This window comes from Eptatretus burgeri, chromosome 15, assembly GCF_056783735.1.
Source record: "Eptatretus burgeri isolate ZD-2024b chromosome 15, Ebu_testis_v1, whole genome shotgun sequence".
In the NCBI taxonomy this organism is placed as follows: domain Eukaryota; kingdom Metazoa; phylum Chordata; class Myxini; order Myxiniformes; family Myxinidae; genus Eptatretus; species Eptatretus burgeri.
Window position 1 is genome coordinate 44,150,686 of NC_140975.1, and position 15,025 is coordinate 44,165,710.

The 15,025-nt window shown below is 42.9% G+C and overlaps 1 protein-coding gene across 6 annotated transcripts in view; it reads right to left on the bottom strand.

Moving 5' to 3' along the window:
• The window catches only part of LOC147012075 (caskin-1-like), a 274,888-nt gene that overhangs the window by 65,480 nt on the left and 194,383 nt on the right, over positions 1-15,025 (bottom strand). For all 6 annotated transcript variants that reach the window (XM_085858227.1, XM_085858229.1, XM_085858226.1 and 3 more), the window contains exons 8-10: positions 13,897-14,005; positions 13,626-13,720; positions 2,016-2,130 (exon numbers count right to left, since the gene is read on the bottom strand). In XM_085858227.1, coding sequence (XP_085714353.1) covers positions 2,016-2,130; positions 13,626-13,720; positions 13,897-14,005 — 319 coding nt within the window. The remainder of the gene's footprint in view (positions 1-2,015; positions 2,131-13,625; positions 13,721-13,896; positions 14,006-15,025) is intronic.

The following is a 15,025-nucleotide window of genomic DNA, read 5'->3' on the forward strand; positions in this document are numbered from 1 at the left end:
GAGATAGGGCAAGGGTTGACAGAGAAAGCGAGTGAGTTAAAGATGGGCGTTGAGGAGGGAGAGGGATTCGGGGGTTACAAGTCAAGCGGACTGGAGGAAAAGTGAGATCATCGGGGAGAAGTGAGTTTTTCTAATAGGGGAAAAACAAACGACGGAAAGGAGATTAGATAAATAAACTAAAGCAACTTAAAAAGTGATACAAAAACAATAATAGTAATAATAAAAATATAATGAAATAGTCAATAAAAATCTAAATATAAGTCATAATAATAGAATAATAAAAAGACTGATAAGAAGAAGAGTGAAAATTGGAAAGAGTAGAGGTGAGAGGAAAAGAAGGGCAGGAGAGAGGAAAGGAAAAATGAAGGAGGGTTTGAAGAGAAAGAGGAGAGGTAAGATGGGTAAAACAAAACAAATTTAAATAAAAGGAAAAACAGAGAGGGAAAGGACTGACAAGTTGTAAGACTGGAGGTCGAAATGAATGAAAAGCGCTCGTTGATCCCACGGGGAGCCAAAGTGCTGATCCTGTAGATAAAGGTGTTTTTCTCTTTGTTCTTGTGACTGTCCATGGTGTTGGAATAGAGAAAGATACTGGAGACTGCCATGCGACTGAAGTGTCGAGCAACTGAAATGGAGAGGGTTACTGGCAGACCGTGCGTTTCCTACAGAAACCTGGAAGGGGCAGAGTCAAGATGGGACAGAGAGTGTAAGACCAAAAAGGAGGAGGTAGAAGACAGAGACACCATTAACCTGTCTGCTATGCAAAAGTAACAGGCCTACGGATTCAAGGGATCCCAATGATGTTGAGGGCCTTGCTTTCCATGCCATCGATAAGGTCGAGGTTTGAGGCAGGGGTGCCACTGCAAAGGAGAGAGCAGACCTCAAGATGCCAATGAAGGCCCCTTGTATGTTGTCAAAAGTTCATTTTGGCCAAGGAAAGATCTTGCACAACAGAGGATGCCCAGTGAGAGACTGGCTTTGGAGGCCATCTTGGAAATATGGTCTGCCCAAGAAAGATAATTGCTGATGTTTTGGGACAAAAGTCTGAATGCCTTAACCTCTTCAAGTGCTTTGTTTAGAAAGTAGATGAGAGGGTTTCCAGATGGTCGATTCAGAGAGACAGGGTGAGTTTGTGGGATTTGTTCGGGTTGAAAGACATCTTCCAACTGTTAAGACCAGCTCCTGATTCTATCAAGGTCTGCAGACAAGGAAGAGGTTGCCCCCTGCTTGTCTGAAGGATGAGAGAATGACATGGCAGAAGGTAGAATCCTCAGCAAAGAGATGAGCAAGATTTCCCAGGGAATCAAAAATATCATTAGTGAAGATCAGGAATAGGACTGGGCCCAGAACTCTGCCTTGGGGCACTCCAGCCTCGACAGGGAGAGAAAATGATAAGGACTCTGTTGAGTGCCACACGTTGACGACGAGAGTAGCACAAGTCAGTAAGCCATGTGTGGAGTTGGCCTTGGATGCCATAGGTAGACAGTTTGGAGAGCAAGGTGGGATGCCAGACTATCAAAAGCATGGGATATGTCCAGAGAGACGGCCCTAAACTAACGTCTGACATTGAGGGCCTCCACCCATTGTTGGGTGAGTAGAAGCAGCACGTCCAAGATAAAATGACCGGGTCTGAAACTGAACTGATGATCTGAGATCAGGCCATTGGAGAAAAGAATGGATTTGATGTCCGCTGCAATGATAGATTACATGACCTTGCTTCTAATTAAACGACTCCGAGACAAAGCCACTTTATGACAGTCCTGGGTTATGTTGACTCCCCTGAAATCTAGCCGAAGGTGTTAAATGAGAGTCCCAAAGTTCCGACTAATGAAGCCGTTTACTTTTATTACCATCCACCGACACCTTCGTGCAACATGTAACACTCCTGGTGCTTAAAAAATAAATTCAAACAAGCATTTAAACTTTAACACACCAAAAGCTTAATGTTAAACCAAAGAAGTCATTGCAACACAGCGGAGTACGCTGCACAAAGCAAGCCAATCTGAATGTCACACCCGCTCGCTTGTTGACGAGTTCAACCACCGAAGGTGGGAAAAACCCGACTCGGTCAGCACCGCGGCTGTCCTGAATGTAGCCTTTCCATCGACCATCTGGGTGCTGCTCCAGAACCTGCACAGGAAGAGTCAATTCCAAAAGTTTAGTCGGAATGACGGATGTAACAACGCAATTCATCAGTGGTGATCTTTAACCCAAAACATCATGATGTAGTATATTTAATGGTCTAGTACTCTAGTTGGACGTGCCTCAAATGAAAAGATTGCACAACCTGGGCATGCAGTAAAATATGTGAGTTTTGCTGAACATGACTTGGCCATTTTACCCATAAGGCTGTTCTTCATAAATTTATAGCACCACAAACATCTCGGATATTCGGAGGCAAAGCGATGACACAATCTCTCACTATAACGCACCTGGTGTTTCATTGGGCTTATTGATGAAATGAAATTTGTTACTAAATTGATATCAATCCCTTTTTCAATTACCGAGCCGTTTACTTTTATTATCACATTAAACATGGTTTTCATTGTGCAAGCAACACATGGTACAGCAAAATGTACAATACCGTTCGCTTTCTTTGATATAAATTTGCTGAAGGAGGTGGTGAAGCGGCACTTTCAGTTATCATGCCTGCTGTCTCGAGGGCATTAGGATTCAACCACAATGTATGGACAGGCAGACATGTGCACGAGACCAGGAGGGACAGGCAGTTTGTCCTCACTGGAAGGTCATTAAAGAGCGAACTAGGTTCTACAGACAATCCGGTAGTGATGTAGTTATTCTAATGACGTCAGCTTGGTTTGAAGAAGCTTCGAATCAAATCCTAAAAACCACGATTTTACACTGGATTCAAATACGTAACCTCTGGAATACCATTCCAGTATGCTCACCACTCTGTGTGTGTCTCTATCTGTGTTTGTGTCTCTCTCCTCTCTCTACTCAGATCCTCGGTGTCGCCAAAGCAGCTTCCTGAGAAACGTTGATACTGTGTGGTTTGTCATTGCCTTCCCAGCAGTAGTTGGGGCAGGAATTTGGAATTTGTTCAGGGTGCCGGCGATAGCTCACCGACTCCTCATGAAGGACACAGCAGGGTCTTTCGCGTCCACCAACTAATGCCGGCAGACGAGACGCCCAGTTTAATGTCCATCCGAGAGACAGCAGTCACATTGCTGAAAACTGTACAACACCGAGATTCAAACCCATGCAAGCCAGCCAGCTTCGAGGTGACTGTGCATACCTGGAGGCATCCTCATCATCAGACCAGCAGCACAATATCTATTCCTGACAAGTTATTAATTTAATACAATGTAAAAGTTACACAGGAACAATGAAATATCGCATACGAGGCTGTTTGACGAATAATTCTGATAATTATAGCACATCACTTTATTTATTTATTTGTTGGTATGTGGCCTGTGGCTGCATCATTTTATGGGGGTGCGGCTGTACCGCTGATGCAGTGCCTCGAGCTGGGACTCATTTTGCCAACCTCGGAAGGATGACAGGCTGAATCAACCCACCTGGTGTTAATTCAACGGTAAGGGGCTTGAACTCAAGACCCCTGGATCTTAAGCCACCTCAACCTTTAAGCCAACATTAGGCTTATCGCTTTATGATAGATTGAACCGAATGCATTTATTAACTTAAAATGATACTAAACACACCGAACATCCACATCTCGTTACATTGAACATAATATCCTGTCTAACATACAGCATCGGCAGGAATCCTTGTGGAAAGCACCAAAACACACCTGTATTTGAGAGATACCGTGTGATTTGTACGCGTACGACATTGGAAATGAGCCGGCCAGCTTATCTCCACCTGGAAACTAGGATTATATGTTCCCCGTGAAACGCCTCCTGCACTTAAAACGACAGAATCTGTGCTGGGTGTTTCATTTTAAGCCAGACAGCACAGAACTGAGCTCACTAATGAGCAACCCCTATCACCCCCTGTTTCTATTGCCACATTTACAGGGAAAAGGTGCTGCCGGAGAGATGCTTAATGTGACAAAAATGTGTTTTCAGGCACTAGCTTGTCCCTTCACCGTGAAGACGACATGGAACGTATGTATGTACGTACCCATGATCATCCTATGTCGGTTCCATAAGGAAATGTTCCGGGCAAGGTGGGTAACCAACGGAGCATGACGTATTGCTGATGCAAAGGTGAGGCCGAACATGACGGAAAACAGACCACGGCAAGATCGGAAAATGAGAGCTTGGAACCAAAGCACCGGCACACAATGTGCTACTGCAGTCCATCTACATATTACGTAGACACAATGGTGGGATTTATTATTTTTTTAAATACTTTCACATCATATGTTCTTTGCATTTTCATTACCTTCACTCTCTTTGCAAACTTCTTATTCCCACATATCTCCCTCCACCCTCCTTTTTTACTCTCCTCGTTATACTTTCCTTCCTTCAGTATTTTTTATTTTTAATCACTCTCCTTCCTTAGCATGTGTAATATGTACATGGCCCCTTGTACCATGATGAGTTTGGAAGTTCCAGGCAATGAGAGGATGAAACTTTATGTCGTTTCTAATTTTCTGTAAAAAAAATACAAACCCGACTATAACAAAATACAAGCTCCCTGGGACGAGCACCATTCTGATATCAATGGCTGCCTTTTTACAGGTCGAACGTTTAGCCTGATCCAGGGAGAGGTTTTCAAACTGGATTCATGTAAAGATTTCGAACCAATCTCTCAAGTTCTTCTTATTTCACAAAATCCTTTCCGTGGAGATTACCGGTAGATGTCGCTGAAGGCCTTGCCTCTCTTGTCCAGTGTTAAAAACTCTTCCAATTAGCTAAACAAAAACAACCCCGGCACATTCGGTGGTGTTTCTTCATCCATCTGATGCTTTTGTTGCGGAAACTGAAAAAGCTTTGATACCCTCAATAAACTCCACAACATTAAAGACATTATAACATGAAATAAGGGGCTCACAGGATAGCCAAGAGGCACACACAGACATAAACACAGACAAAGACACACAGACGTCTCTAAGCTGTCTCGTTTGGGTTTGAATCCCGTCCCAGCTATATGATCCGGCATGGTGATTCATCAATGTGTGTGCTGTCGTTCCTTGGATGGACGTTCAACTGGGCGTCTCGTCTGCCAACATTTCTTGGTGGACCTTAAAGATCACATGATGCATTTGCGAAGATTAGGCGAGCTATCACCAGCACCCTGAACAAATCACAAATTCCTTCTCTAACCAGCAGAGGGGCATTGCATTAGCGGCACAGCCATGCTCTGAGCCAACGATGCTACCTAGCCTTGTACTGCATGAAAACAACAAAAAAACCCCACAAAAGGTATATCGGCAAAGTGTTCAGCAACACCATGACAATGTAGCACATGGGTTGGAAATTAACCTTGTTCTACCACATGACACCTCCACTTGGATATTCATTGGCGACGTGCGCTGGCTTGCATCAGTGGCACACTGTCGTCACCAGTGGCGTGCGACGAGGCGCGTTTAACCGGAAGGCTCATGAACGGGTCATCAATGAGGCCTGCGGGCTGACATGTTATTTTACATTGCACCTCGACACTTGCGATGTGCCGTTTTCATCAATTTCAAACCCGCTGAAAAAAAAATCCTGTTATTACCAGATTTCAAAAGCCCCCTCCGCAGCGATTCATTCCTGTGGGTCAACGACCGTATGTGTGGCATGCATTTTAATAAGCGTCTCGAGTCGTGCTCGTGAAATGCTCAGACATTTTTTTTTTAAATGGCTACTTCATTCAACGTCATGAGGCCTACCATAAAACGAAGGCCGTATCTATCCTATGTGCATAAATTGCGTCAAAGCGCATGACATTACAGGCAATGCGTCTTCTAAGGTTTTCATTAGAGTAACTTCAGAGTAATTCACACCTTTTCAACATGCCTGGTGTTGGCTTAATGGTTAGGGTGATGGGCTTGGGATCCTAGGGTCCTGAGTTCAAATTCGCTCAGCTGTTGAATTAAAACCAGGTGGGGTTGACTCGGCCTGTCATCCTTCCCAGGTCGGCAAAATCAGTGCCAGCTTGCTGATATCCTGTGTCGGAGTGGTGACCCATTCAGGATTGTGCCCAATAGCCAAGGAGACTGCTTAGGCAGCACCAACGCTCTGCTCAGTGTATGGTCCTGATGGATGGATGGATTAGTCAGTAGTGGGTGCAAAAGACCAAAGGGAATGGAAAACTATAAGTAGTTTTAATTTAATTTGTCAGATTAAGGGAACAACCGGAAAAATAGAATCCAATTTGCGTTTTAAACTTTTGATCAACATTGATCATGGGAGGGGGGGGGGGAGGAGAGGGGGTAGGAGAGGGGCATCAAAATATTTGGGGAATGGGAGACTCATGATAGTCCAAGTTCACTTTCGTTATATTTAGCAGCGTCTCGCGTAGCGAACGCTGCTCTAAGAGAGCTCGGTGTTGTTGTTCTTCTTATTTTTCTTCTTCTTCTTGTGAAGACAAAACCTTTAGGACGCGGCTCTTTTATATACAGGATCCGGATCTCGTTAATACTAAACACCTGTACACATCCTCGCATTGAGGGTGCCGTTTGAGAGCTTCTATCATGAACTTTTAAATATATTCAGACATTTGCTTTTAAGTTTCGAAAAGTTCACGTTACTATTTAAAGATTATTCCATTTAATGTGTTGCAATTTCGTAAATACACTATTTTCTCATCATGAACGAAGATCGTCCATGACGGATGTGACGTGACGGCACGTGACGAAATATCGGAAGTTGTTGTTGTTTTTTATTTGTTTTTTAAATTCTTCTTCCTCTTCTTGTTCTTCTTCTGGTGAAGACAAAACCTTTAGGATGTGGCTCTTGGACACATTTGTCCTTCTTCTTCTTCTTCTTCTTCTTCTTCTTCTTCTTCTTCTTCTTCTTCTTCTTCTTCTTCTTCTTCTTCTTCTGAAGACAAAACTTTTAGGACTCGGCTCTTTTATATACAGGATCCGGATCTCCTTCAATACTAAACACCTCTAAACATCCTCGCATTGAGGGTGCCTTTTGAGAGCGTCTATCATCAACTTTTAAATATATTCGGACATTTGCTTTAAAGTTTCGAAAAGTTCACGTTACTATTTAAAGATTATTCCATTTAATGTGTTGCAATTTCGTAAATACACGATTTTCTCGTCATGAACAGGAGCCTCCATGATGGGTCTCGCTATTGGCTCCATAAAGGCACGTGACGAAATATCGGAAGTTGTTGTTATTGCCTTTAGGACGCGGTTCTGGACACATTTGTCCTTGTTTTTTTATGGACTGTCCCATGACTTCAATGCACTCACGTCAGTTGTCCTTCAAACTGTCAGTGCCAGTAAAATATGGTTTCGGAATGTTGCTTCAGCCACGTCTCAGTGGCTTCAGAGTCAATACCATTTCAGCGATGAATTGGAGGCCACACAGGTGAGACTTTAAATGTTACAACGGAGGGGGGGGGGGAGGGGCTCAGTGCTGTGCTTCCTTTCATGTCTGTTTGGTCATTTTGATCTTGTGCACTCTACCTTTACCTTTGACCTACCCATTCAACCATTAACCCTGACACCTGTTCGTTGTTCTTTCCTCCCATCACGTTTTGCATCCATTTTGCCACCCTTACTCGAACTTCTTCATTATACTTTCTTCAAAAAGAAAAACAAACAAGAAGCCATCTTACCTGATTTTGTGATTGATGGTTTGGCTTCTTTATTTTGTCCGACCGAATTCTCATTTCTTTTCATCTTCCCTTTTTATTCCTCCCCGCACACTTTATGAAGTCAAACCTATAAATGGAGATTTAGAATGTTTTTATCTTCTGATACTCTTATTTCCAAACGTTGTTCTGACGTTTCTTCCATTCTTTTCTGTTTCATTCAGTGTCCTGTCCTTCATCATATTCTTGTCTTTCTCCATGTCTGTAACCACACTTCCCTCTATCCCAATCCTGATGACAGCTTTTGTCTTGCGGACCTCTGAATCCTGAAAACAAACTTGTTTTGCAGTGATTGTGGGATTAGGGTGCTTAACCCCCTTGTATCAGCACGCTCCCCCGCAATCTCCTGCATACCCATGTCCAACTGATGTCACCTATGTCCCCCAGCTCCTCTCATTTCCTCGCCCGTCCCTTCATCTCCTCTCCAAATCACCTACGCAATCTCCACGTTCTCCCACCCTGACAACTCTGCTTCCTTCCCTGTACATTAACTGTATGGACCTCCACCATCCAAGGCCTTGATGTAATCCAACAAATTTCTCAATCCAAGCTGCTGCTGCTAAACCTGACATTATTTGCTTGATAGAATACTTTCTCCAACAGGATGTTCCCTGATTTATCCTAGTCTCTCCTCGACTATTGCCTCCTCTGTTTCAACAGGCCTGAACCCTGTCCCAGTGGTAGAGTTATAGTTTACATCAACAACTTCATTTTCACTGTCAGTGTGCTCCTCTCACCCTTCCCAAACTTCTAAGAGTAGTTTTGGCTGTGATTTTCCCTTTGCAACCACCTCTCAGTTGTCTGCGTGTTATCCCCTCCTTCAAGCAATGACGACTCCATTTACATCTCCACCAACATGTACGATATATTTTAACCACCAATCCCATCCCATCTCTCTCTCTCTCCTGATATATATATATATATATATATATATATATATATATATATCTCTATCTCTATCTCTATCTCTATCTCTATCTCTATCTCTATCTCTATCTCTATCTCTATCTCTATCTCTATCTCTATCTCTATCTCTATATATATCTCTCTCTCTATATATATCTATCTATCTCTCTCTCTCTCTCTCTCTCTCTCTCTCTCTCTCTCTCTCTCTCTATATATCTCTCTCTTTCTCTCTCTCTCTCTCTCTCTCTCTCTCTCTCTCTGTATCTCTCTCTCTCTCTCTCTCTCTCTCTCTCTCTCTCTCTCTCTCTCTCTCTCTCTCTCTCTCTCTCTCTCTCTCTCTCTCTCTCTCTCTCTCTCTCTCTCTCTCTCTCTCTCTCTCTCTCTCTCTCTCTCTCTCTCTCTCTCTCTCTCTCTCTCTCTCTCTCTCTCTCTCTCTCTCTCTCTCTCTCTCTCTCTCTCTCTCTCTCTCTCTCTCTCTCTCTCTCTCTCTCTCTCTCTCTCTCTCATATGTGGCTATTTAAACTGTCACCACGCCAATTGGCTGGGAGTTGCTCACTCTTCAACAAGCCACGACCCTGCAGCAAAGGGCTTGTGTGAGTGCATGGGCCTGACTTGATCTGTGAACTTTCTGACACAGATTTCTGCTAAATGCAAATCCTCCCTGCTGGACCTGGTAAAGATCAACTTACCTTCTAGCATCTCCTATGCCTCAACTGCTACAATTGGTTCATCTGATCATGTTCGTGTAAGAGTCTACATCTCTCTCTCCTGCCTCAGCACCACAGATTCACACAGTTCAGTCAAGCCAACTGGCAGAGCTGCAAGCAGCCCTCTCACTTCACTAGTTTCTTTTTTAAATCTCTGCCTTCCTCACAATGTCGATGCTATCTGTAAATTACTCAAAATAGCCTCCTTTCACTCATGCACAGATTTATACCATCTCATCTGCAGCTATCATAGTCATCTTTTCACCCATAATACACTACCATTGAATCCTGTGGTGAAGAAATTGCCTTCAAACAATTTGTCTTGTCTTTATGGAAGGAAAATCGGAACCAATACGCAATCTAAGGTCATTTGACAAAGCTCGCAATAAGTGCCTGTGCACACTCAAGAGAGGCAGAAAACACCTGGTCAACCTCAAGGCTGAACTCTTGAACTTGCCAACTTCCCCAAAATCCAGGTAGTGTCTTGTCAAGTATGCCAATAGTGTGTGCTGCCCCTACTATCTGAGCACTTCCAATGGCACCACAGCAGACTCTGCTCATGAGAGGCAGAATGTCTCAAATGTGCGTGTTTGTTTCAAAATCTGATGTACAAAACCCATCACACTCCTCTTAACTATATTTAGGCCCATTAGCATACTTGCAATTATAAGCAAAGTCAATTAATCATCACAGGTGACATCAAATCCTACTTTTTCTCCAATGGCCTGATATCAGACGATAAGTTTGGAGTCCGACCGAATCATTCCACCCTGGAAATACTGCTCTTCTCCCAACAATAGATGGAGGCCCTGAATCTCAGACAAGAGCAGGGTTGTTGCTTTGGATGTATCTCAAGCATTTGAAACAGCTGGCATCACACTTTGCTCTCCAAACTCACAGCCTAGGGTGTCCATGACCATTTCCTCTCTTGGATTGCTGATGTCCTCCATTCTTGGAGTCAGCACATGGCGCTCAACGGGAACCTCTCATCTCCTCTCTCTGTCGAGACTGGAATTCCATGAGGCAGTGTTTTAGCCCAGTCCTGTTCCTCATCTTTATCAACGATCTTTCTTATTCCCTGGAAAAACCCTGCTTATCTTTTTGTTGACAATTCCATTCTCTTTCAAAGCATCCCTTATTCAGGCAGAAACCTTTTCCCTCTATACAGGCCTTGATAGAATCTGGAGCTGGTCCAACACTTGGAATATGTCTTTCAATCCTGATGAATCTTACACACTCACTTTGTCTTTCTGAAAGGACTATTTGCCAACCCTCCCATCTACTTCCTTGACTAGGTTAGATCTTGGGCAACAGAGTGTCTATACGACGGACACAGGTATAAAATCAAATTAATACGTTTTCGCAACAAATCAAATATTTATTTTCAAAAATGAAACATAAATCTTTACGAAATCTAAAAAGTGACAATTATCTATGAATTTCAGCTAGCATAACTCGAACTCACGTTGGACACAACTGCCAGGAATGGAGAAAACGTTATACTCAATCAAATGCAATCTCCATAGAAATGTTGACAAGCTTGGTCGCCTGGAGCGCAGTAGTAGCTCTTCCCCAAGCAGAGCTACAGTATATACTATGGCAGAAGTAAGCAAGAAAGTGCCTCCACCTGGAGAGCAACATTACCATACAACCATGGTGAGAGAGAAAAATCAGACAGGGGGATAAAGGAAAGGTAGTGACTGTAAAAGGGGATGTAGAGCGATCGTGGAGCATTTGAAAAAAACTTAGAGGAAACGAAGCATGTGGAGGGCACAAAGTGGATGTCCAGTTTGCTTGCTGGAATACTATTTCCAACACAGACCCAGCCACCACCGCCGTTTGTGGTGGAAATGATGACGACAATATTGTCATACAGGTAGTTGAACACAAAACAACAACGATGATGACAGTTCAAGAAATTGACGACGACTTTGAGGTTGAAAATAGATTTGATCATGGCACAGCCACTGGAGGACTCAAGGATGCTGATCAGTCTAACGAAGTTGCCACAAATAAATCTGATGAGGATGGTGTTGAGATGGAACCTGATGTCTTTTTTATTAACACTGATGAATTGACAAAACAAGCCATGAAAACAAGTCTCTGTTCAGATTTCTGATATTTATCACAAGCCAGGTCAACCGTATTTTGGTGAAAGTTTGGAAAAAAAAGAAGTAAAATGTTCATGATGTGGATCGAGGTCTCTGACCAGACATATATATAGCCATAAACGGGATAGAATACTTCTGAGAGCATCGACGATCCTCAATATGACAGGTACCCGGGCAGCCCCCTAGACCGTGGCTTACTGGAAAAACGCCCCTCGACGCTTGGTATCGTCAATTATTTTTCTTCCAAATAATGACTTCACTTAAAATTCCCGAATCTAACCCGACTTGACAAACCACTTCACGAAGTTCAGTCCCTCAAATATTTGCACCACAGCATCAACCACAACCGTTCTTAGGCAAACAGCATCGATTAGACTTTCCCTTTCCTTTAAACCCAGCCACAAACTGGGCATCCTCTGTTGCACTATCTTAACTTGCAAAATCTGGTAAGACTTAGAACAAACAACACACAAGACCTTCATCACAAACGTCATTTCGCCATCACGTTCAACTCCCTCAACAAACATGGGAATTGTGGATGACAAGCTGAATCTCTGAGCATGTTACTTCCACATTGCAGACAGGTTGTTAGCTTCTTTGTCTTCAACCACCTCCATTTTGGTTTTGCACCCTCTGCCGTTTCCATGCTGCCCCCCCCCCCAATCTCCAGGTACAAACATTCTGCCAGTAACTCACTTTTGGTGAAACCCCCAAAATCCAGTGTCACTGCTCACCTCTACTCATCTGTTTCTCTTTTCTCTCACCTCTGGAACCAGCTTTCTTAGTGTGTTTAATCTCATCCTTCTCTCCAAGGCTTCAATTCAAGATGGCTGTTCCTCTTCTCTTCAAGTCATGTCCCCTACAGAGACATATATCCTCTTTTCCACCATCATTAACCCTTACCCTCAAGCACACCATTATTAGCCCCCATTGGACTTAGTCCAAAATGGGGGCGAATGGATTTGGTCTCGATTATCGTGTCCGTGTGTGCATGCATGCATCCGCAACCATATCTCGGACATGTATTAACCAATGTTATTCGTCATTGGAAAAAAGACAACACATGACGGTATACATATGCACGTCATTTTTTTTCAACATCAGATCCAAGATGGCCAACTGGCGGTCAATTTAGTTGTAAAAAAAACCCACCAGGTGTCAAAGACATCCTCAAACAATTATCGGATATCTATTTACTGATCGTGTTCAAACTTGGCACACAGATAATGAATGATGGCTTACATATGCACCTAATTTTTTTTCGAAATGAGATCCAAGATGGCCTTCTGGTGGCCATTTTGTTCCTTAAATGTGTCCCCAACAATTTCTCAGACATGCATGGTCCGATTTTGTTCAAACTTGGGACAAGCACAGAACATGATGGTACACACATGACTTTATTTTGCGATCTGATCAAAGATGGCTGACTGGTAGACTGGCGGCCATTTTAGTTGTACATAAATACGGGCGAGCCCTTTCACTCCGTACAGGAATGTTACTAAAACAACGGGGGCTATGACATTTTATGTCTTTTTTAACTTGTTTTCCAAGTTATTGTTTTAATTCCCCTTTCCTTCACCCATCTTTTCACTTTTTGTTACACCCCTGGTTTTCACTTCCTGGTCGTTCAGCCATCTTCTTGCTGTGTTTGAGCTAGTATCATGCTTGTTCACATTGTGTCATTTTCCCCCTACCCTCATTCTCCCTTTCTTCTCCTCACCCATTCTTCCTCCAAGTGTACCTCTGTTGTGTCCCTCTAACCTGCTGTGGGTGTGTTTCCATGCTTTCCACTCTGTTCTCACCATTTTGTTCTGTTCCCTTCCCTTACTCTTCCACGAGCCTTGGCTTTATATATCAAAAAAAGAAAAGGAGGAAAAAATTGCATCTACCAGTGTGGCAACTTTGTGTAAATAATGTAAATGACCTCTAGTGAGGAGTCTAAATAATTGCAACGTCGTAATGATTGAGGTTGCTGAGATTGTTTGGTGTTAACACGAAAAGAAAAAAAAAAAGAGGTAAAGTAATCGACTCCATTAATCAATATTATATATGGATCCAAGAGTTTTTCAATTTCAGAGTTAAGAGGCAACGAGGTAGGAAAATAATTTACCGACAAAATTATTTTAAAAGATGAAAATACTCACAGCATATTACTTACCGTGATTATCTCGCCAGCCTTTACACTGAGACTCGTCGGGTCATAGATGTTACAGAAATCCCTGAGGGCACGCACCTGCAGCATGCTGGAGGATTCTGCATGTGGGGTGAACATCAGTAGGTGACAAGTTGAAACAAGAGCTCAAAATGAAAAATCACAAGTAAGAGCAGCAATAATATAACAACACTGATGTTACAAAGAAGTGTAAATATGAAACAAACGTATTCAAGAAGTAGTGGATATTGACAGGGACGACAATCCGCCAACGAACCTCTGAGCATGTGCTTGATTTCACGGCAGGCTTGGGTTCCCGTGAACTGGTTGACGATGTCCAGGGCTGTCTGGTTGTACGAGTTGCGGATGTGGACGTTAACGCCACTCTGGACAGAAGAGACATCTGCCGATTTAGAGGTTCTCCATTCTTTTCATTATTCATTCTTGCTTGTCTCTATCAGCATCCTCTCTCTTTGCTTTCTTTCTCTAGACTCAATCCTTTACCCCAAAGTATCCAAGCATATGAAACCAAGACAAGTTGTGCATGCAAATCAGAGCCTATTCACCGAATGGGTTTGCTATGAACATGGGCACACTATGACCTTGGCAAAATGAGCTGACTGGTGCTTTGGTGAATCGGACTGCAGGTTTGCATTCAGCAGCGCTCGGTGACCCGCTGCACTACATGCACGTGGGAGGTCTCCGGATTTGGCTTGCTAGTTGCAGTGAGTGAAAGTGTTGCTACATTTCCGTGTCATGCTGTGCTCGGACAATTTGCATGATGTCGGTGCACAGAACTGGAACTTCAGCATACCCACAATATCGTACCTCACACCACTAATAAAAAGAAAAATGGCTCATTGCATAAATCCTCAATGTTCTGCATTAGCTGAGCGATGAAGGTAACATGATGGTATGAATATAATCATTCCAGTTTCCAAAAGGCTGACTGAATATTCTTAGGCCTGTTTAATCTAGTCCTGAGCAGCTGTAGGTTCTCCTGGCACAATGAATAACTAAATGACCCAAACCCAGTTGTAAGCTCTCAGGAGCAAGCAGCACGATCTTGTTAAGAACTTGTGGGTATTTCTGGTCTGGGTATTTGCCAAATTAAACCATTCCTTGAAATAATAAATCAGTTATTTTGTTTCACAAATGTTTGGGGGTATTTTTTTTTCAATGATCTTCAATTCCTGTTGAACATCTAGTGTGTGGTTAGTTTGGATATAGGTTGTATAAGTGATAATGGATTTTTAAAATATGCAGGGGACACATTTAAGGATACCAGGATGTTTAGAAACCAACTTAACATCTCAATTTATAAAAGCAAATGGCTAGCAAGTTGTATATTGTCATCTGAAGGAAGGCATACTCTACTGGACAGCATTTCAATGAGATACAACTTG